Raw genomic sequence first — 22,396 nt, 5'->3', positions numbered from 1 at the left:
CTCACCCAATCAGAACTCCGCCAGAGGAAGATGTGGGTGGTCAGAATGGAGGGATGACCATCAACAGCATCTGCTACACCTGCTCTGAGCAACAGGCTGCCTCTCCCCCAGGACTCATTCTGAGTCAAGTGTTTTGTCCCTTCCAATGTAATGAGATGTTCTGATAGAGCATGGACGACACAGGGGACTGGGAAGACCTTTGTACCTTTTAGCAATGTGAATGCTCACAGAGGTCCTTGTCAGGTGTTATGTTGACTTTAGGTAAAACTTATTGAGGACTCTGGGGACCTTAATCCAGAGTTAGTGATGTGGTGCTAAGGGAGGGAATTTCAGGCCAGGAATGCTGATAGAGCTAAGCCACCAAGGGCCAAGAGAGAGCACTGGGTGCAGGTAGACCAGTATTTTAAGGTATTCCTTAAGTCACACCTGCACTGTCACTGTTGGCCTATCCCTAGGAATGACTATATAGATAGGAAACTGAAAAGAGAACATGAAGGAACATTGGTGTATTTTTTTACCTAGCCCAGGTACCATGATAGAATTTAGCCTTGCTAACATAAAAATCAGTTTGGGATGGCTGGGTCACAAGCTTTTTGCTTTTCCTTCTCTTCTTTTTCCTCTTTTTCTTTTAATTTGCTTTTGATTTTTAAGAGAATCAATGTATTTTATTTTATAATGGGAAAACAGAATAATCTTTATTTGGAAAAAAAGAAGTATTTCACACTTATTTAAAACAGCATAGGAAATCCCCACCTCAAATAAGAAATCTGATGATCACTTTTGTAATATTTGAAAATAAACCAACTTTATTTGAATCAGTAAATACCAATCAAGACTGGGAAACAAATTTATAACTGGTTTAGTCATGTGAAAACACTCAGCAATATCTTCATTAAAAGGCAATTTACATTTATTAAGGCTTGAAAGCAAGTCCTGTTATTTTATCACCACAGTAAAGGTCTGGAGAAAATCAAGTAACCATCATTTGGAGTGTCTTTATAAAATGAAATGTTTGTTCTTTTATAAAAGCTAGGCATCTTTTGCTAAATTAGTTAACTTCCCAGCTTATAAAATGGAACAACCAGGTAGTCAGCAAAAGACAAATTCAAACATCAACTGGATATTTTATATCTTAAATAAATGCATAGTCAATATTGTGAAATCTCTAACCATACGTAGAATACCTTAGATAATTGGATCCTTAAAACTATGTTATGCCAAAAAACAGATTACTTTTATAGAAACACAGATTAGCCCAAACCCTATATGAGGCAATATTTTATTTCATTTTTGGTTGAGGAGGGGAGCACTGGATCTATTTCCTTAAGTAATGTTAAATAAAATCATACACACTTTGGATCATACTTAATTATGAAATATCCTGAAACTAAGCTGAGAGAAGAATATTGACAAAGGGAGAGGAGCATGCATTCATGAGGAGGGCACATGTTGTTTGGTTTGAATGCTAAAGAGCATTGGATAGAAGACAACTGGCCTTGTGTGCAAAAAGGGCCCCAAGGCCGATGATGTGACCACATTTCCCTAATATCAGAACCGGGATGCTTCACAGGCACACTTCTGTCTCTAATGCTTAAGATTCATACAATGTCATACAAAAAAATAAGGAAGTGATCTTTTGGGAATCATTGAACTTAGCTTTAACCATGAGTTAATGCTTCATCTTTCTAATAAGGGGAACGCCAGCATTTTGATTTGCTCTGCTATTGAAATGGCTCCTGGCCAGTGGGAATAGGGATAAGTCATAGAAGTACCCAGTGGATATCTGCTGTCACTAGACCAGTTTAATTTTAGACACAGACTTACTGGTTTCTCACGATGGAAAACTCTAACTAGATAGCCCTGTACCTTCCTGACTCTACCTCCCTTTTAATTCCATTTGTCCAGGTCTTGCTGATTCCTGGGACTCAGATCTTCGGGGTCTATTTTAGGCGGTGATCCATTTTGTGACAATTCTAAGATGCTTGGTATTGTCTGTCTGTAGAATGGCCAATGCGCACAGGTGTTGTGAAGAGGTTTTGTTGTTTCATTTGACAAATGCTAGAAAACATAGCCCAGGAAACACCACTCTTGACGTAATCTTTCTCTAATGAAAAACCAAGATCCTTGCTGGCTCCACCAGCAGGAGAAATGAAGACTGAGGACAGTGGCATTTCCTGGGAAGCTGAAACTAGTCTGAGATTGTGTGGCCAAATAAACTGATTGAGTGTATTTTTCACTTTTCGACTCATTAGTTTGGTGCCAGGGAGCCATATCCCTTGTTCAAAATAAGATAGTCACACTCATGCCTGTGATTCTGAATTGTCAGGCATTTGACTTTCTTTGTCAAGAGATGAGGCACACAATAGAAGGATATGCTCTAGAACAATCCAGATTTTACTTCTCCAGCTCATCTTTTACAGCTATTAAAATCTTATCCAATACCTTCTTCTGAGCCAAACTGAGAGGTAGGCAGTACTGAATAGAGGAGTAAATTCAACGCAGTCACTCTGAATTTGATTCTTCCTTCTGCCTCTGCCTCCCACTACACTACCTCACAAAAAATAGTGACATGAAAGTCAGAGGAGAGAAATAAATCCAAAATAAAATAGGATCTCCACCCAAACAAATCCCCTTTCAGTGCCACTGAAATGCTTTCTGAGTCATCAATATTCACTCAAGACCAATGTCAAGGGGTCTTAAAACTCTGGAGTGTGGAGTCCAAACTGCAAACTTTCAATACTCCATGCGTTGGTTCTGGGGACACCTCAGGACCTCACCACACTGTTGCTGGGAAATGAGTTGCTGTGTATGTGACAAGGTTATTGCCAAAAGCCAGGGAGCCTGAAGGACCTGGAGAAAAATCTCTTTTGAAAAAAATTCAGAAGGTAATATTATTGTTATCTAAAAATACTCTGATAAATCTGGTCGTCAGACATTAAAGCTCTAAGTCGATAGTCAGTGGCATTATATGATAACCTACAGTTGAAATAAAAAGATATTCTCAAAAGAAGTACCCGGAAGTGCCTTCTATTTGTAACTCCACCTTCTCTTTTAAATGCTTACAGCCGATCATATAAGTGCCTCCTCCAGTGCCATAATATTGTTATTTATGTAAAACTAACTCAACCACAGAAGGAACATCTAGAAACAACAATATTGATTTGGTTTGGCTTGTTTGTTTTTAAAGACTGTTTTTAAAGACTCGCTAATTGCTGAATTCTGAATATCAAATCAGAGTCCTTAGTATCCAGTAACTTCTCTAGGGGAGCCACTCCCCGGGGCGTCCTTTTGTTTTCTGTGTCACACTGGCATGCTACACGGAAGTGCTTCAAGAACACTACCCTGTGGGTCTCGAGAAAGTGAACTGCCTCTTAGGTCATCGTGCTTGTGCTGTTAGATTCAGGGAAGAACTTCCCAGGAGGACAACATGACTTCACACTAATCAAAAGGCCTTTGGGATCATTCAAGTTTTCATCTCCCAGGAGGCCACTTTGGGGCCTTTCACTACAGAAAAAGGACTGTTTCCTCACCAGCTCTCCTTTTTAAACATCTCCAGAGACTAAGTCTCCAGGGAGTCGACGGAAAGGTTTCTTTAGAAGTGGAAATGAATCAACTCCTTCTGCCTTTGCAAAGCTCTCGGGCTTATAAAGTGTTCTGAGAAATTTCCTCTCCCTCAATGGGCTACAGGAGACCCCTGCTTCCTCCCTCTGCTCTGATCAATGGGTCACGTTTTTTATTCAGAGATCCCAGGAGGCAGGTAGGTCTGGGGAGTGCCGGGGTTAGAATTTGTTGATGTTTCTATGGAAAGGACCGTGCTGTCCTGCCCTCGCTGAGCAATGAGCCAAGTCCTGGGGCTTTCCGGCACTTGGGAGCCTCACCCTGGAGCAGCACGCAACACAGAAGGAAGGATTGTTGAAGGTGAGGGTCTATGGCTGTGGCGGGTGGATTTTCTCATAGGGCGTTCACTGGGAGAGGGGGCCGATGATTAGTTCATTTTTCTTAGTTTCCTCTGCACAGGTCCCCATGCTCCAGTGGGGTAAGCTTTTAAGGAGGTGAAACTCAAGGAGAAAGTCTAAGGAGTGAAATACTAGCTAAAAAAAGTTCCCTTGTTTTCATCTGGCAGTTGAGTCAGATGGTAGGAAAATGAACCTAGATGGGCGTATATTTTTCTTTGAGTTCTAACCACGTGGTTTCCCAGTCAGAAAGGCCCATGGACTTTCTTCCTAAGGTCTTCCATGATCATGCTACCTCCTAAATGGATCTCTTGCCCATCAGAGGCTGCAGCTGAATCAGCCACGAGCGGCTGTCCGAAAGCACCCAGATAGCAGACCTGCATCCAGAAACAACTTAAAGAGACTGGAAAGTCATTTTTGGCCAATTCTTGCATTTTTGCTATAAGGTTCGTAGTTACATGACATCACCAGTTCAAGACTTAGTTAGATCATGACAGAAAAGACCTGTCTTAAAGATTCCCAGGGAACATTGAGCCTCATAAAGAACTTCTTTATCTTCACTCATCCCTCCACCTCCCCCCATCTGCTTTCTCACAGACCAAAACTCACTCACAGGTAAATATAGTCAAACCCAAGCAGGTAATCTCCAATGAAACAGTTACCCTAAGCGAGCACACCCCGTGGCTGGTAGGCCCCTGTGGGCCTTTTGGCATCGACATTGCTCCCCTCCCCTTCCTTCCCCGTCACCCCAGTTTGAATCGCGTGCCAATTTCCTTTCCTGGCAAGGCCTGGACAGCATAGAAACGGAGGTCATCATCAGCCAGGTGCGCCACGGCATCGCAGCCTTCATGGCACTGCAGCAAACTGAGACCGTGTCTGAGTGGTTTGCCAATCTGGCCTTCAGTGCCCAAGGGGACCGGAGTGTCAGAAATTAGTGAGTGACTGAAGGTGTGCCTGCCAGACGCCAAAGTCCACAGGCTGCTCCGTCTTCTCCGTTCACTCTCTCTGTCGCCCCCAACAGCAGTGGATCTCTGTCAGGTAAGAACTAAGATGGCATTTGTCCTGGGCCGTGGAGTTACTGACAGAGAGGAGGATGGAAGAGGACACGGTGTTGCAGGTTCCTAACACATCTGAGATAGTTTGACATTGGCAGAAGGGACCAGTGACAATCCCATATCTGGATTCTCCAACATTGAGCCCCGGAATACGCTGAACCCAGACCAGGCCCAAAAGCTGAGAGCTTGACTATATCTATCATTTCTGCTTGCAGATTCCTGCATAATCAAGTGGGGTTGGCGCTGACATTCATAAAAGACGGCAATCTGGAGTTTCGATGATGCCAGCAAGATGTGACCTGATGAAAACAAATGTTTCCCGAGACGATGCGGAAGAGGAGCCTGTGAAGCCGGAGTCCTTCGGGGGAAGGTGAGTTCTTCTGCAGCGGGGGCGGGGCAAGACGTCAGACTCAGGATCGGCTGAGGCGCTTGGCGACGTCGGCGTAGGCCAACTCGATCTCTTTGTCTGCTGCACAGGTGTTGGTGAACTCGTCCCTGGCGTAGGCATTCTTGAGGTACCGCCACAGGCCTGTCATCTCAGCCGGGAAGTCGTAGTTGCGGTATTTCTTGGCCACGATCTACGACAGAGGTGACAGAACAGAGAGGGTGTGAAGGCATGAAGCAAATCATTGAGAAGGTGTTAGTGGCCTGACCCAGGGTGTGTACACAGCAGGAAAACCCTCCATGCGTCACACGGGCCATCAGCAAAATGTCTGTAATGCAAGGTGGCAGTGCTGCTTTCTTTTTCTTTTCTTTTCTATTTCTTAAACAAATATAATTTGCCCTTTGACCAAGTGATTCTGCTTCCAGGGATTTTTTTCTGAGGAAATAATCATGGATGCACACAAAGATTTAGCTACACATGTATGATCACAGGACTATTCGGAATAGCAAAAAATGGTATGTGACACATATATCCAACACTACGTGAATGGATAAACACATTATCATACATAAACATAAAGGCATACTGGGGAACCACTAAAAACGATGCTGCAGAGGAAATTCCTGTGATCTTGAAAACTCTTCAAGATAGAGCATTAGGTTTAATGTGCAGTATAACGCATCTGGAGAAATACATATGCTGACTAGACGTACGTATACCAATATCTTACCAGTGGTTATGTCTGACTGATAGAATCATAGACAATTTTTTTTCTTTTTTCCCTTATCCACTTTGTTTTCCGTAAGCATCCTTATTTACAGAAGGGGATGCAAAGCATAAAAAGTTAAGTTAGATGTTGGCACGTACATGTAGGTTCAGGGTATGATGTGGGAGTGAACAAATAGTGATTTCTATTCTCTCTGTAGTTTGCCACACTTGGGGGCTGTGGACTTGGGCGTTCTGGGGAAATGGCGTTTGTGTCGAGAGAAACAGTAGTGTAGTGGTCAAAAGCATGGCTTTCAATTGCAACTGACTAGATCTGAAATCCTGACTCTACTACTTAACAACTGTGTGACCTTGGACTAGTTGCTTAACCTCTCTGAGCCCCAATTTCTTTATCTCAAAAATGGAGGTAATAATATGACCTACCTTGGAGTAATAAATTAGTTAATACACATATAATATTTAGAGGGGTGGCTGGTTTGTACTAAGTGCTCAAGAAACATTACCTATTATTATAATTCATTGAGACCCACATTTGCCCATTTGCATGCATTCTTTCATAGGTATGGGGCAGGGTGGGCTCTTGGCTAAGGTCTCTTTAGCCAGGGAGGGCTTCAAAGACGTGTGACCTGTGCAGTCACATGGGGCCTCGACCTCAGAAAGGTCCTGCTCTTGAGTTAATGCTCTGCCGTCAACATCCGGAAATTCTGAATACTCTTTTCACAGGGGCCTCTGTATTTTCCCTGTGCACTAGGCCCTGCACATTAGCTAGTCTTGCCTCTAGACCTTGGGGACCAGGGTGGGGATCGCAAAAAGTAGCCTCTCTCCTGAAGCACTGACTTCTGACTCCTTCCCTTGCTTTCTTTTCAGAGAGGTCTCCAGACCGCTGGCCCTGGGCTCCTCTGACTCAGGGAACCTCCCAGAGCAGCCTCTCTGGGCTTTCATTCTCATTCAGGGGCCAGTGATGTGTGGGGTTCCCTGGAAAGTGGTGCTGAGTGACGGACAATGATGATCTATTGCATGAGAAGCTCGGTCTCATAGACTCACCACATTGCCAAGGAGGATGCATTTCGCCCTCCATCCTCCTCCATCAGTTCTGAACTTCTGTTATAACGCTAAGCTCCATTCTATTCAGAATCGCAGTTACTGCCCAGTATCCTCTCCCTCTTCCTTCGCTTGTGAGCAGTAGAAGGACAGGAACGGCAGCTTCTTCATCTCTGTACCCCTCGATGATCCCAGTCATGCCGTTGACAAGGGTGGCGACAACAGCAAACATCTATTTACTATGGGCTCTGCCCCAGCACTGCTTTAAGTGCTTTGCAAACTACTTAAATCTCTAAATAACTCCGTAAGGAAGAGTGAGTTATAGTCCCATTTTACACATGAGAAAAGCAAGGCAAAGAGAGAGGTTAAATAAGTAGGGATTCGATAACAGCTGTATTTAGTCTTTACCACCCTCAGTTATCCTATCAGACAAAGTGCATCCAGTGTCAAATGTAATAACATCATTTAATTTTAAAGACTGATGATCCCTGGCAATGAGCAAACGGAAGCCACAGAGTTGTAGTGGCTTACACAATGTGACACAGGAAAATAATTAATTCAACCAATATCTATTGAGTAATCACTGATGTTTACTACAGTCCTGGCTTCCTAATCCGCAGTTCTTTCCACTTTGCTGCTCAGCCATATGTAAACGATAAATGAACAGCTCTACTCAGAACCCCTCCTGTGCCAGTGATTCAGCTATCGTTGCTTATTTCCAAATCTACCCTCACATTTGTTTTTTTGTGACGCTGGGCCTGGGACTGTGCAAACCGCACCTCTGTTTTGCCAGCCACTCCCTATTAGGCTCCGCCAAGAGGGGGCGCTAGAGAGAGCCTGCAGGGCTGGAGGAGGGAGGAGGCACATGCCCCTTCCTGTCCACTTCCTCTTCGTGCCAGAGTCTCCTTTGCTCCAGTAAGAGCAGGGGACTTCAGTTTGCCTTTTGCCAAGACTGGCAGAACCAATGTCATCACACCAGCTCAGAGAGGCCAGCGCGCAACAGTGACCTTGCTGCAGATGTTGGGTCCCAGCCCCAAGGGCCCCCATCTGAACATGGGCCCCAGCACCAGTTAAGCAGCACTCCACCTCGGAGGTCCAAGGTTCAGCTCTGCGGGGCCGCTCATCTAGTTTCTAAGTTTTGGCAATTCCACCCTCTTCCCTTTGCCCCCCTGCCCTAAGGGTAGTAACTGCTCCTGCAAGTGGAACCTCTGTTCTTCAGTACTTAGTACTTCTTTATATAAATTCTCTCCATTAAAATAACTGGTTTGATGTGGTCACCAGCAGAGCCACCCCCACAATGTTCTGTCCACCTTCGCTGTGGCTAATAGGCAAAGGTGATGGAAACAGAGTCGGTTAGCAGAGCACTCGCCACAAGCAAACGCTGGGGCCTATGCCCACTGTCAGTTGTCCCTGGTCTCCCTCTGTTGACTGCAAGGTGAAGGTCCCTTGGGTTTGCCCAAGAGCCTTTGAGAAGAGGCCGTCTTGGCTATTGAGCAAATCCAGGCAGGAGTGGTGATTAACAAAGTAGCTTCAAGTCTCTCCATGCTAGAATCTATTATCAAATTTTTAAAGGATATAAAATGAGCCTTAAAACAGCAGAAACACAATTTATGAATATATATTTGTGTTTATATCTCCCTTCCAGTTCGCTTTAGAGGCTGAACAGGTCACTGTGTCCAGTGGCGGCTAGAAAGGCTCACCGTGCCCCTTCCTGCCCGGATCTGTGCACCCTGAGCCTTGGCCACAGGGCCTGTTTTTGCTCACAGTTGGCTTGACTTGGGCAGATGAGAACTAGAAGGAAGCCAGACAATGAAAGTTCAAACCAGGCTCTCAGTGAGTGCCCGGGCCTGAGCAACTCAGCTTCAACGGATGAAGATGAATCTGAAACAGAGCCAGGAGAGAGACAGAGAGCAAAAGAGCAAGGATGCGCACACAAAGCCGTGACGTTTGCAGGAACTTCCATGCTCATGTTCTGAATTCACTCTTTCATATGAAAACAGTTAGCTCCCACAGCCCAGATTAAGTTTTGGCGTCGGATGCCAAACTGAAGGCTTGACTTGGCTTCCCCTTGGCTCTTTCTCCACTGCAGAAGTTTGCCAGGTCTCTGGGATCTGATAAGCTGGATCAGCAGAAATCCAAGGAGACAGGAGGCGAGGCCCAGCCCTTGTCCGCTCGCAGGCCATCCTCCTTCTGATCCTCAGCTTTTCCCAGTGAACAACTCTCTGAACTTCATCCAAGGACAGGAGCGTAACTTAGTCATCTAGGACTGGGAAGAACTGGAGGAATCATAGGATGAGCCCCTGGCCTGGGAGATCCATTTGTTTACCTTCTTCAATAAGCGATTTTTGAGTGGGTCGTCAACCCATGTTTGTGAGAAGAAAGAAGGAGGGAAAGAAGAGAGGATAAAGAAGCAAGAAGGAGTATAATCCACGTCTTGTAGGCATAAGAAAAGTGAATTCCAAAAAGATTGAATGACCTGCCCCAGCTCATGCTGCTAGTTGGTGGCAGATATAGGACTAGAACTTGGATCTCCTGACTTCCAGAATGAGAGTCTTTCCATTACGTCTCTCTGACACAGTGTGACTGAACTGGAATCATATCGTCCCTAATGGTGCCCCTTGTTCCTCAGGAAAAGAGAATGAAGGATGTTTCAGGGGTGCATTGGGGCGTGCACTAACTAACAACTTCAAAGAGTTATAGCTTGGCTGGACCTATAAGTGACCAATGGCTTGGCCTCAAACCCAAAGTGTCTTCATATTAATAGGTTGTATTTGCCCAGCCTGTCAGCACTGGCATGCGTGATTCCCTCCCAGTCTTCAGCTCTGACCAAGGCCCATGGGAACACCAGTGTACACACAGCTAAGATTTCAGCTCAAGCTGGTGGGTGCTCTGATTGGAGGGAAGCCTGTATTTCTAGCCTAGGACTTCAGCTGAAAAAGATAGGCAGATATTCAGCTGATAAATGATTGAACCTGATTCTTCTCAGTGAAGGGTAGAAAGAAACTGGGTATCATAGAGACACAAGCTAGGTGATCAAATGGTCACTCAATTAGCATTTATTAAAGGGCCACCATGTACCCACCATCATGCTTGGAGAAGTCCCTATCCTCACAGAGCTTATTGTCCGACTGAGATAATAGATACAAACATGCAAAAGTAAGGCAATCTAACTCTCCCGTCCCACTGTATTTTTCTCTAGGCTGGTGAGGGGGCAGGAAAGGGTGTGAGAAGAAGTGTTAGTTTAGAGGAGTTTTAGTTTAGAGGAGTTTGGGAGATACAACTGCTGTCTCCAAATAAGATGAAAGAGAGCAGCCCTATTCCGTGTTGCTCCAGAGAACAAAGGGTAGCAGGGTAGCACCGAGGTCCATTTGGGCTCAGTATAAGGAGAATGTTTTGTTAATCAGAACTGTCCAAAATGACAGGGCTGGCTCGTTAGGCAGAGGGCTCTTCATCACCAGAAATGTGCAGTCACCGCGGCACAGAAGCCTGTCACAGACACACAGAAAGTGGCCCAGTTTGGGGTGGGAGATTGTTTTGGATGACCCTGGAATTCCCTTCTTTCCAGCTCTCAGATCCTAAGATTTGTAAAGGAAAGGATTACACTGTATGTCAACGATGGTCAGTAAGCGCAATGATAGCAAGAAAATGACGTCACCTCTTGCAGCCTCCAGCTCTTCAACTGACAGTTGAGGAAGGTGGTGCCTGCCCTAGGGAGTGGCTGGAAGGTATGAGAAGGTGGGTCTGCACACAAAGCAAATGTGCATATGAGGGCACACTTAATAGAGAGGTTGGGGTGTGGCCAGTAAGAACCTACAGGAAGAGGCCTTTGGAGTGCTATGACTGTATATAACCACGTATGATACAACAATAGCAACCACTATACATTGAGCCCTTACAATATGTCAGGCACTTGCACGCCATCTTACTCTCCCAGCAACCCTAGGAGTGAGCAATATATGCCTATCTTACAGGTGAAAGCTGAACCTCAGAGACTCTATACAGCCAGCACGCAGTGGAGGCTACTTTGGTCCCTATTGGTGTGACTTCAGAGCCTGGCCTCTTGGCCAGCAGGTGGCACAGTCCTTGACTCATCCACACAGGTGACCCTGGCCTGAGATGGTGCTGGGTCTGGCGAGCACCCGTGGGTAGAGATCTCTCACCTTGACCACATGGAGCTTGGGCAATAGATTGCAGTCGGCCAGGGTCAGCTCGTCCCCATCCAGGAACTTGCGCTGGGACCCCTTGTCATGGTCCCCGCGAGTGTTGGCGTCGATCTCCTCTGGCAGAGGGGTGTTCAGGTAGTCATCAAGCTTCTTCAGCGCCTTGGTCAGGCCTCTCTCAAGGGCTGGCATGGAACAGCAAAATAAGTGTCTTTAGTCAACCTTCTTGCCACTGGATACAGCCACAGGGTCCTCAGAGTAAAGTAGCTTATCCCGAATCCTGTCCCCCTCATCACACTGCCAGCCTCCCACCCACTACAGAATACCTGGCAGCCATGAACACAGTCAGTAGAAGAGTTCAAATGGCCTGAAAAAGCAGACCTTAACCAAACAATAAACACTAGCTAATCCTTTTTCTGAAAAAAAAAATATAAATATAGCAACGCAACCATTAGGATATATATCAAAGCTTTTATAGTGCTTATCTCCAGCAGATGCAATAATAACAGTCATCTTTCACTTTCTTTTTTGCTTATCTACATTTTGCCAATATTCCATAATTAACCCATATAATAATTTTGTAGAAAGAAAGGACTATTAAATAAGTAAATAACAACTGCCTAGAAGTCCTAGGACAGAGATATGCACCAGATTTTGTGGAAGCATTAACTAACCCAATCTGAGAAGTGGCAGGGACAAGACTTCAGGAGGACACGACACAGGAAAGTGAGTGGCCCTGTTTGGTGTTGCCCTTAGAAAACCAATGGGTATCAGAGGGGCATCCTTGAGTTTAATCCAGAGACGTTTATTCTAAAAATCAGAGCTGTCTCAAATGGAAGGGCCAGTGCACCAGGCGGTGGGCTCCCCCAGGAATGTGCAATCTCAACTGCATGGAAAGCTATCATGGATACAGCTCCAAGAATATATATCCAGAGAAAGATAATGTGGCAGAAGACTTTTCCATTCTCGTCCCAATAACTATCTATCCAATAATTCATTGAGGCACAAGAGCAGAACAAAATGCTCAAAAGAACAACTGCTGCAAGTCACTCACTCAGAGTCATTCCACCCAGAATCGCAGAGTCCATTCCAGTCACAGAGCATGAACACAGAAACCGTCCACCTGGGCTTGGAGGGCAGAGGAGGAGGAGATGCTGGCCGGGTCATTAGCCACTGCACCTGTGTCATCAGCTGCATCCCCAACAGCTGTTTTTCCCAGACTCTGGCTTGGGGCGAGACACTGAGATAATGGGAATCAGTCCTGGGGTTAATTCCAGCAGGAAAAGGGGGATTCTGCCCCAGAGTACAGTATAGACGACTGTACTCTGGTTCAGATTTTCCCCAATGTGCCTCCTGTTAGCCATTCCTCACATCACCCGCGTTTGTCTTTTCATAGAAGGCCTTTTGTTTGAGACAATGAAATGACACCAGCCCAAGATAAATCAATTGAACGCTTACTGGAATGTTTGGAAACAGGCTGGAGGTTGGACATAGTTTCTCAATACTTCCTTCTCCCTGGTGTGGCATTTGAACTTGTACTTCATCATCTGCTTTGTGTTTTCAGTTTGAGAGAATAGACTGAGCAGGGCTGGGAAAAATGCTTGTATTCCCCTTAGTAATTGTCTAGACTGGGATGGAATTGCAAGCCTATTCAATGGCAACAGCAGAGGGTGGGTACGAAACAATACTTATTATGCTCCTATTCCCACCGAGGCACTTGGGATTTATATGGAGTTTGTGCGCTTCCTCAAATCCCTCTACCCCCTTCAGTTATGGAGATTATGACAAAATCTTGATTATAATGGAGAGAGGAAAAATCAAATAGAGTGCCTGTTGAAACCTGACCGACTAATATCATCCAAAGGAAAGACACATATGATGGGAAATGAGATGCTGCGGGTTCTAATTCCAAATGCCCCTTGGAGACCTGGGCGGGCCACTGCACAAGTCTGTGCCAAGTTACCCAGTCTGGGAACTAGCATAAAATTTAGTAAAAGAGGCCTAGAACAGCCACTGAAGCTCCTTGGGAGGATAGTTCTGGATAAGCGTCAACGATCTCTCTAGTGATCTCTGGAGACGGAACGATCAAGTTTGCCAACAGGCATGGTCATTGCCTTATGTCATACTTGCAACACACCATGTTACATACCAAGTCGGCATGTTCTGAGGATGTCCTTTCTGTGTCGGTCTCATCACTCCGTTTGTGTATTTTTGATCAGGAATGTGAAGGTCGGAGTTGGTGATAATCATAGCAGAGAGAAGAGGAGCCAAGGGCAGGGAAGGGGCCACGGGGCCTGGAGCTAACTCTGTGTTTAAATTTTGACTTTTCTCAGGGTAGATTTACTGCAACGCTGCTGAGATTTAAGCTTCAAGTTCCCCTAATGGCATGGGCCCCTTCCAAGGCCTTGAACTTGAGTTTTAAAATTCCTTATTTGTATTTATTGCGTTGGCTTCAGACCCCACAAATCCCAGAAACGTCCCTAATCCCAGCACTTACTAAGTGGGACCTTGGGCAAGTTCCTCAGTTTCACTGAGCTTCAGTCTTCTCCTCTCAGCTATGGGACTAAGGATCCCTACCCTCATACGGCCATTGTGAGGATTAACTGAGGTTATGCAGGTACAGTGCCTCCCACAGCGCCTGGCCCATACTAGGGCATCAATCAATGCTAGCTATTGCTATTGCATTTCCAAATGTGGCGGTCATCCTGCTCTCTGTCCCTCACCCCATACCCTTGGTCAATATCTTCCTCAAAAATCCAAGGTGTGGCAGAGAATGAGAGAATCTAAGGAGCTCCAATTCCGAGGCCCAGTCTCTAGAGGAGGAAATTAACAGCCTGGAGCTTTGCTTCTCTTCTTGATTTAATGTACAGACACAGCCCTATCCCTTATGCTCCCTTGGGATCCTTCTCAGTGACGAGCTGTGTTGAGAGGCACGGCCAGAGGGAAATAGACACAATACGCCTGTGTGCTAACACACTGTCATATTATCGAATAACAAACGCCAGCACCAATACATTCTCTGCCAATTCTTTTCCCTCCTATCTGCCAACTCATTCCTCTGACCCTGGCTCAATCTGGCATACATAGAATTTAATTATCTCTTTTGGCCGACGGCACCCAGGTCATGAAAACATTGGTGTCGAACTTGCTGCTCTGGTAAGAGTGAGGGGGATGTGAAAGAAACCAGAATGACAAGAAGATGTTAATTCCTTCAGTGGTCGCATCTGAAACCCTCCTTCCAAAAGACTTCCTCTGAGTAGCAGGACGGGGTAACCCTCAGATCACAGCAAGGAAGCCTGAGACCAGGGGACCCCGAGACACAGGATCACTAACATCCCAGGCTCTTGATGGATACCCAGGCCTTTCCCTGCTTTCTTCCTCTCTCCACTCCACCCTTCCCATAAAGATTTATTCCGTACCACACACAAATGCGCTGGGTAAAATATGTGATGAGGAAACAAGGGGAATAGTTCATAAATATTCTCAGCCATATGCAAACAATCTCAAATTTATTTTTCTCTTTTTTAAGGAGGAAAAAAAATCCACCCATTCCATGATCACTTCCAGATTCATTGAGGTTGATATTACATAAGACCCAATATTGTTTTCTCGTCGTAGAGAAATAATGACTTGGAAACGGCAATTTGAGCTAAGAAAATAATATACTCTTACCAGGGCATGGAGACTGAATGGGGACCAGGGAGCCAAGACTCCCGCTCAGCCTCCAACAAGCTCCTGCAAGCACGGCTCAGGCCTGGTTTGCTGGCATGCTTTGTGCAGCAGTCGTACTGATCAGCATGCAGCGACACAGACCCCTTGGGCTCAAAATCCCCGTGAAGTGGGACCATGTCAAAGGTGCTCTTTGAAAGGACAGGAGCAGCTCTGTGGGTCCAGGTTGCTGTACTCAATTCCACATGTGTGGTTTCTTCTCCAGCATGTGAACTTGCAGAGAGATAAGAACCAGGGGTCCACCTCTGCCGACCTCTGCAGCCTGGATGGGGGCCTGTTCAGCTCTCCCGTGGAGAAGGAGATCGTGGCTACTGGGGGCTGGCCCCAGGCCAAGCACCCTTTGCCCTGCTGTGTTCCTTTCATGGCTCTAATCCTGTTTCCCAGCACTAGCAAGAAATACAATTCTGAATTTCAGAAGTGGTCCAGGGATGTTTATGCCACCTATCATTTATATACACAACGAAGCTATTGAGATGGGAATTATTATTCTTCCCATTGAACAGATAAAGAAATTGAGTCTTAGACTTATTCAAGTCTACACCCGCATGTGCAAGCACACACATAAGTCATTCAAACTACTCCTGGGATGTACAATGAAAATGTACCTTATTTTGTTGCTGTGGTCTTCCTTATAAGCTCCCAACTCCTGGGTAACGGGAAAACAACAACTTTAACCCATTCTGGATTAGAACTTAGTCTGATGTACCAATCTAAATAGTTCCTCTAGGGAATTCTCAGTCTCTTTTGCATAAAAATATTCAGTTTCTCAGAAAGCCTCCTTCTCTGCTCTTCTCTCTGAGTAAATGCAGGTGGGAGGGAGGAGGCTCCTGTGACCTCCTGGCACTGGGGAGATGGGAGTCCTGGGATCTATGGGGTGGAAGGCTTGGGGAAGCTACTACAGGTCCTGCACCTCTTCTCAGTTACATTGAACCTCCACTCCTTCCAGAGTAACCATGGGGATGTTCACCCTAGGCTGGTGGTCAGAGGTGGGCTGCTGGCCTTCCTCCAAAGCCCTGGCAGGATACCCACGCAAAGCACCAAATGGCACATCTCTAATTCCCTGACCCCTCTGCCTCTCTCTTCTCCTTCATCCCCAAATCCCCTGGGCCAGAAGGGGTGGCTTTCCTTTTCACTTTTCTATGTCAAATGGTCCCTCAACCACAGAGCAGCAAGGCTCCCTGCAAGGCTGCTGCACAGGCAGAGGGCTATCTCTTCTCTGTAAGCTAAGTCCTCCAGGCATGGTTCTCAATGTGCTAAAATTGAGAGAGAAAGGAATTTAGAAAACTTTAAGACAATAGCTTGGCTTGCAAAGCTACTGTTTTGCTGAAAATGCTATTTTGAATATTAGAAGCTAAATATTGAATTCCTTTTTCTTTCTTAGAATTCCTTCTATAGAAATCCTCATCTCTCATGGGGCCAATGGATGCCTAGGACAGATTAGAATCATGTACTCAGAAGGGCAAAGAGAAAAATATTTTCAAAATAGTAACCCTACTATATGAGTTAGGAGCAAAACCAGGATTTAAAAAGAGGGTGGTTAGATTCCAAACCTTAAGCTTCTTGTACTCTGCACAGCCGTCTCTGGGTGCCAAGGGCCCCCCACTGCTCCTTGGGGTTCACCCAGCCGCCATCTTCCTTTCGTGCTGCAGACCTTTCTCACACACCCTTATTCCACCGACAACCGTGTGGCTCTCACAACATCATTCCTCACGCCCCACTTTCCAGATAATTTGATAACATATGTGTGTTTTGCTACTAATGGCTTGACTTTAGCTGGAATTCTTGGTGCTGTCAGTGACCATGATTGGGTTTAGATGGAGTTCTCTCTGAGGAGACAGCCTACCAGGACCCTTCACATCATTTCTCAGCAACAGATAGCAGCTCTGCCTGTACTTGAGGCCAATGCTGTCACATTGTCTGTGTGACAGCGAAACATCTGGGTCAAAAAGTAAGAAATCCATTTGGGTTTTGTCCATGAAGAAAGAAATTTCTAGATTTTGAGAAATACCTGGAGAATTGAATGAAGTGTTTACTTTACATCTTCTCGTGGGAGATCATGTCGATATAACCAAAGGAGGCAAAAAAAAAGCACAGCTATGGTTTGAGGGAGACCACAGTGGAGATTTCTCTGGCTGTCACATATTCTTAGAGAGAAAATACAAAGATGGCCACACCTGTTGACATTTGATAGTTTTGAACATGAATGAAAATGTGATGGGAACAAAAAAATCAAATAATAAGAATTAACATCACTTCTCCCTCACCTGTTGGAGGAAGAAGACTTCCTTTAGAAACTGAGAGCGGTCTCATTGCTCTACATGAGACCCCCAGGGCCAAAGAGCCAGGAGAGAGGAGGGGACTGGCGCAGCAGCAAGGCCCAGGAGAGTTACGAGGGGTGGGAAAAGAGGAGGTGCAGGGCAGGTGGGCAGAAACTGAGGTACTGTCGTAAAGAGTACAATCTTGAGGAGAAACAAAGATGTTCTAAGGAGATTTTTAGGACTTTCAGCATTATGATGGGCAGTGTAATTTCCTCCCACCAAGAAACCTGCCATAAAGATCCACAGTCATCTCTCAGGTTTTGAGAAGTAGAGTCATGTAGCTTTTCTCTATTGTGAAACTCCTTAAAGAGAGAGTAAGGTGGCCCAGTTGTAGTTGGGTTACATAAGCAGGAATGACCACATAGAGGCAAAATTATAAGGCATGTGGAAACCGGGGTCACAACCTCTGACCCACAGTGACCTTTGTGGAACACATAACAGGTAAGGGGTGGCGGAACCCCACAGTGCCTTTGTCTGTTAAAGCAATATCTATGCCCAGTCCTCAGACCACGCTGAGGCAGGAATGGCAGCGGAGTTGTAGAAGATGGGGACGGGTTTTCTCTCAGGTTTGGTGGCTCCTCCACTGCTGTGCCTGGGCCCTCTGGCTATGCTAGCATGTCACTGGTATCATCAGGGAAGGGACAGAGCGAGCCTGGGTCAGGGGTGTCAGAGAGCCTTGACTCAGGCTCTCCTGAGAGGACTTGTGATGACAACCATGGTAGCAGAGTGGTGCATCTGCTCCGGCATTCGGGAGACCTCGGTTTGAATCCTGCCATTGGTTATGATTGTTCACAGTCCTGCGAAAGTGTCTTCTACAGAGTCTGGTGCATAGTGGGACTTAACAAAAGATAGCTATTATTATTACGGCTGTAGAACTTAAGTGTATGAAAGGATGGGAGGGAAGGAGAGACTGAGGGAAAGCATAAGGCAAGAGATCAACTCAAGGCAGAAGTTGGGTGCCTGAAGTGAAGCTTATCTGAACATCCCAGAACTTCCCAGGTACATGGAGAATCCTGGAGAGATCACAGAATGAAACCCACTCTTGCATTCCCCAACATGTTCAGGATCCCAAGTCACCTAGAATCATCTCTTTGGATTTGGCGTTGTTCTCTCCAGGCTACATGGGTGTGTCAAATTTTCTCTGTTTGGAGAATTATGTCCACCTTTGGTGCCAGACCAAGAACACTGGACTTGGCCTCACAGCCAGAGAGGAGGAGGATGTCAAATTGGCTCTGGCTTTGAAAGATCCAGGGGCTTACATGTGGCAAGCAATTCCAGGCCTCTGTTTCTAGGCACTGCTGAAAACAGGAAAGGTGGCAAGACACCCAGCGATTTACGAGAAAGCAAAATGCAACGGCAACTTCAACAGATTCCCTGCTATTCCCTCGTGCCGTGTCAGCTGGGCTTGAGAAGTCTGCAGCTCCTGCTGCCATGGGTATTATTTGTTGTTCTAGAAAAGGTTTCAGCCTTGAATGGGAGGGTGAGTTAAATGACAAACTCCCATGGTTCTTTCCAGTAAGAGGCCAGTAAATGATTCTTTACTCCAGAGGCAGGATTCAAGTCTTAGAACTATGGTGGATTGGGATGTAGGACCCTGTTGGATGCTCCCGCCACCACCTTCAGTGGAGAGAATCACCGATTGAATGGGGCACCCTCTGATATATTTCCAAGGGATTCAGGGACTTTTCCTTGAAGAAGAGACAGATCCTCTGTATCCCTTCTTCTCCAAGCCCCATAGGGGATCATTGTGAAGTCATCTTTTTTATACAGCTCCACAAATCAACCTTAGATTCTCCCTATGTTCAGAATTATTATTCCCAACAACAGCAACAAATTTTTTTTTAAAGGCAAGTTTTTGGCTAAATAATTAAATTATTTGGCTGTGTTTAAAACCCCAGCATGGTAAAGAACTTTAGGACAACTTCGGCGTGCTTTACATAAGATATTTTTTAAAGTATGCAGGAAGGTATGGATAATATAGACAATTCCAGATTCCAATAATTTTCTAAATCTCCTAAAAGCCACAGTAAATTTGAAGGAAAGATTATCACTTAGGTCTTTGGATTCAGGTTTCCTTTTGTTTACACAGTCTATACCACATAAGCTCCCCAAATATTTGTTTATCAACAGGAGGAGAAAGAGAGACAGAGAGACACTGATTCTGAATGAAGCCAGCCAAAGAGGAAACTGCAGAGACTCACTAGGGAGGGTGTAAGCTAGCGGAACAACCCGGACAGAACGTGTTCCCCATGAGGGAGCCCGGCCCAGGCTTCAGCGATGGGGCAGTGGCGACCCCTTCTGGCCTCTCCTTAAGCAGAGAAAACTCATCTGCATCTTCCACAGTGGACATGTATGTGTGTTTTCTATTAAGCTTTCCAGAAACTCATAAATGGTTGTAAAACCCATTGTGCTAATAGAAAGAACGACATAAATGCTGACTGAAGCTATTAGTGTGAGTCGTAGTTCATGTCGCAGACTGCATCGGGCCGAAAACTGAGCATTTTATGGGTACTTTATAACAGGTTATTTTTAAGTATCAGGCCATAGATTAGGTTTAGTGCTGATGTCCAAATATTTGGATTGAGCTGGTCAAGGGAGATTCTGACTTTCTCGGTCATCTGTTCCAGCATTTAGACCTAGAGACCTTCCTTCTCAACTCTCCCTCCCTCCAAACACTCAGGCTGAAGTGATTTAACCACATTCTGTCTTGCTTTATCCTCAGATGTCCACATCTTTTATAAAAAAGCCATGAACAAATTTAAAAACTACCACCCTGCCATCACAACTCTACATTTAAATAATTACTGGTTTTAGCATTCTGTGACTATCCTGTAAACTCTCTTCCAGCTGCCCGTTCTCTCATTTGTTAAACAGGTGTCTATCCAGCACCCACTGTGGGTCAGGCTGGCGCCCCTCACCCCTCATGGGTTGCTGGGTCAAGACTCCAACAGCAAAGCTGGGATTGTTGAGTCTATTTCAGGAAACTCGCATGGTAGTTGTGAATGGTTTATGAACTGATTTGATCACGGTTTCCTAAATGACCTACCTACTCTTGTTTAAAAACTCAGCACCACACGAATTTTAAATAATGCATTTTATTAAAGGTATAATGTGCACAGGTCAAGTGCACAGAGCGTGGGACCAGCTGTCTGGGTGGGGATCCTGGCTCTGCCACATACTGTCGTGGGCAGGCTGCTGAACCTCCTCTGCCTCGATTTCCTCATCTGCAAAATGGAGACCAAAGCACGGCACACCTTATAGAATTGCAATGAGCAACGCCCGTAGGAAGCTTAGAACGTGTCTGGTCTGCAGTGAGTGGTTGTTATGTGCAATGTGGGATGGTGTTGATGTATAAGAATCAAAGCATACAAAAAAGCTAATAAGTTCTTAGAGTTGCAAGAAAAAAAGTGGGCATGATAAATATTGTGCTTGTGACCCCAGATGAATTATGCAGAGTCCTTTCTTGAGTATTCAGCTGGTCCTTTCGCTCTGACTCTGCCGCCCTAACCACAGTCCCACTGGGGTGAGCCTTCTTCTTAACAGTCATGCAATGAGGCAACATTAGGGGGTAAGTTCGGCAGGGGTTGGGGGTTCTGATACTTTTGCAGAATTTCCCAGATGTGCCACAATTATACCCACTGCCCCCCTTGCTCAGAGCAGCTCTCTGGGTGCTCCCACTTGCCCCCACATGCGTTACAGTCTGGGGGAGAAGCTAGCCACTGGGTGTTTTGGTTGCACAGCTTTTTACCACATGAGTTTTGCACCTTCTAAAGTCTGAAGTTAGAGTGTAGCAGACTAAGCATGCAATTTTATACTACTTCTGTTTCTTAAAATCTGGGTGGGGTAATGATTCAGATTTGGTCAACCCCAAAGGAGAATTTGAAATAGTGTGTCTTTTCCTGGCATGGCTAGATCAGATATTTTCACCATAGTTGAAAAAAAAAAAAAACACCTTAAGTTGAAAGTGAATTATATGCAAGAATTCATTCTTAGCTTCTTTGTTACTAACAGAACCCAGATTTTTTTTCAGAGTAGCAATGTGCTCCATCAAAAATACTTGTCTTCCCAGACTTTCAGCTAGAGGAGGCCAAATGACCAAGTTCTGGCCAATGAGATGTAAGTGGAAATTTATGGATAGGCTCTGGGAAAGAAAAGACAGATGCAGTTGGCACTGCCTGGAACTCAGATGTAATGTCTGGAAATGGAGCATCCACGTTGTGACATAAGAATGAAAGTCACTAAAGATGGAAAATCAGGTGCTCTAAGGAGCTGGATCCATGACTTCTTTAAGTAACTACAACTACCTGAAACTCTCGACTCTCTGGACTTCTTGTTATGTGAGAAAAGCAAACTCCCATTAGAAAGTAAACATTTATAAAGAATGCTTAGAGCAGGGTGTGACACATAGTAAAATGCTATATGGGTTTTTGCTAAGTAAAATAAAATAAATATTTGCTTTAGCTGCCATAGTCAGGTTTCTACTATATGCAGCCAAACATGCCCTTTGCCAGCACACATAGATACTGCCAATATTTCATTCCTACATTATTATTCTTGCACAGTGCACAGTGCCTGATACTGAATAAGTATTTGTTGAAAGAATCAGCTATTCACTGGGGTTTGAAGAAAGCGGAGGGACCCTAAAATGGGACGCTATATATCTCTATGTGCTTATGCAACTGGCTTTATCTCCTTAAAGGGCTGACAATGGGGTAATGGTAGCACTTGGTCTCTTGGGGATGGATGAAAGGATTCCATTTGTTTGGCCTGACACGTCCTCCTGCAGGGTCATCAGAGCCAAACCAGGAGCAGAGGCCACCGCCAACCTGTACCTCTCTGCCAAGCGACACGGGTAGAAGTGAGGCCAGGGCCAGACCTGGGAAAGTGTTGAGTAAAACCTGTCCTTGAGCTCCTCACAATGGAAATAAAACATGGGTAACTGTCAGTGCAAACATGAACAGGCATGTGACCATCAGAGTTGAACTGGACGCAGGGGGCCTGAGAAATCATGTGGTTCGTACCCCTTCTT

The 22,396-nt window shown here is 45.3% G+C and overlaps 1 protein-coding gene across 2 annotated transcripts in view; it reads right to left on the bottom strand.

Moving 5' to 3' along the window:
* Positions 1-806: 806 nt before the first annotated feature.
* The window catches only part of CLIC5 (chloride intracellular channel 5), a 159,337-nt gene continuing 137,747 nt past the window's right edge, over positions 807-22,396 (bottom strand). For both annotated transcript variants that reach the window (XM_058554223.1, XM_058554224.1), the window contains exons 5-6: positions 11,321-11,505; positions 807-5,586 (exon numbers count right to left, since the gene is read on the bottom strand). In XM_058554223.1, coding sequence (XP_058410206.1) covers positions 5,419-5,586; positions 11,321-11,505 — 353 coding nt within the window. In that variant the 3' untranslated portion in view covers positions 807-5,418. The remainder of the gene's footprint in view (positions 5,587-11,320; positions 11,506-22,396) is intronic.

This window comes from Diceros bicornis, chromosome 14 (assembly GCF_020826845.1).
Source record: "Diceros bicornis minor isolate mBicDic1 chromosome 14, mDicBic1.mat.cur, whole genome shotgun sequence".
Lineage (NCBI taxonomy): Eukaryota > Metazoa > Chordata > Mammalia > Perissodactyla > Rhinocerotidae > Diceros > Diceros bicornis.
The sequence above is the reverse complement of the archived record's forward strand: the minus strand, read 5'-3'. Positions and strand labels throughout refer to the sequence as shown.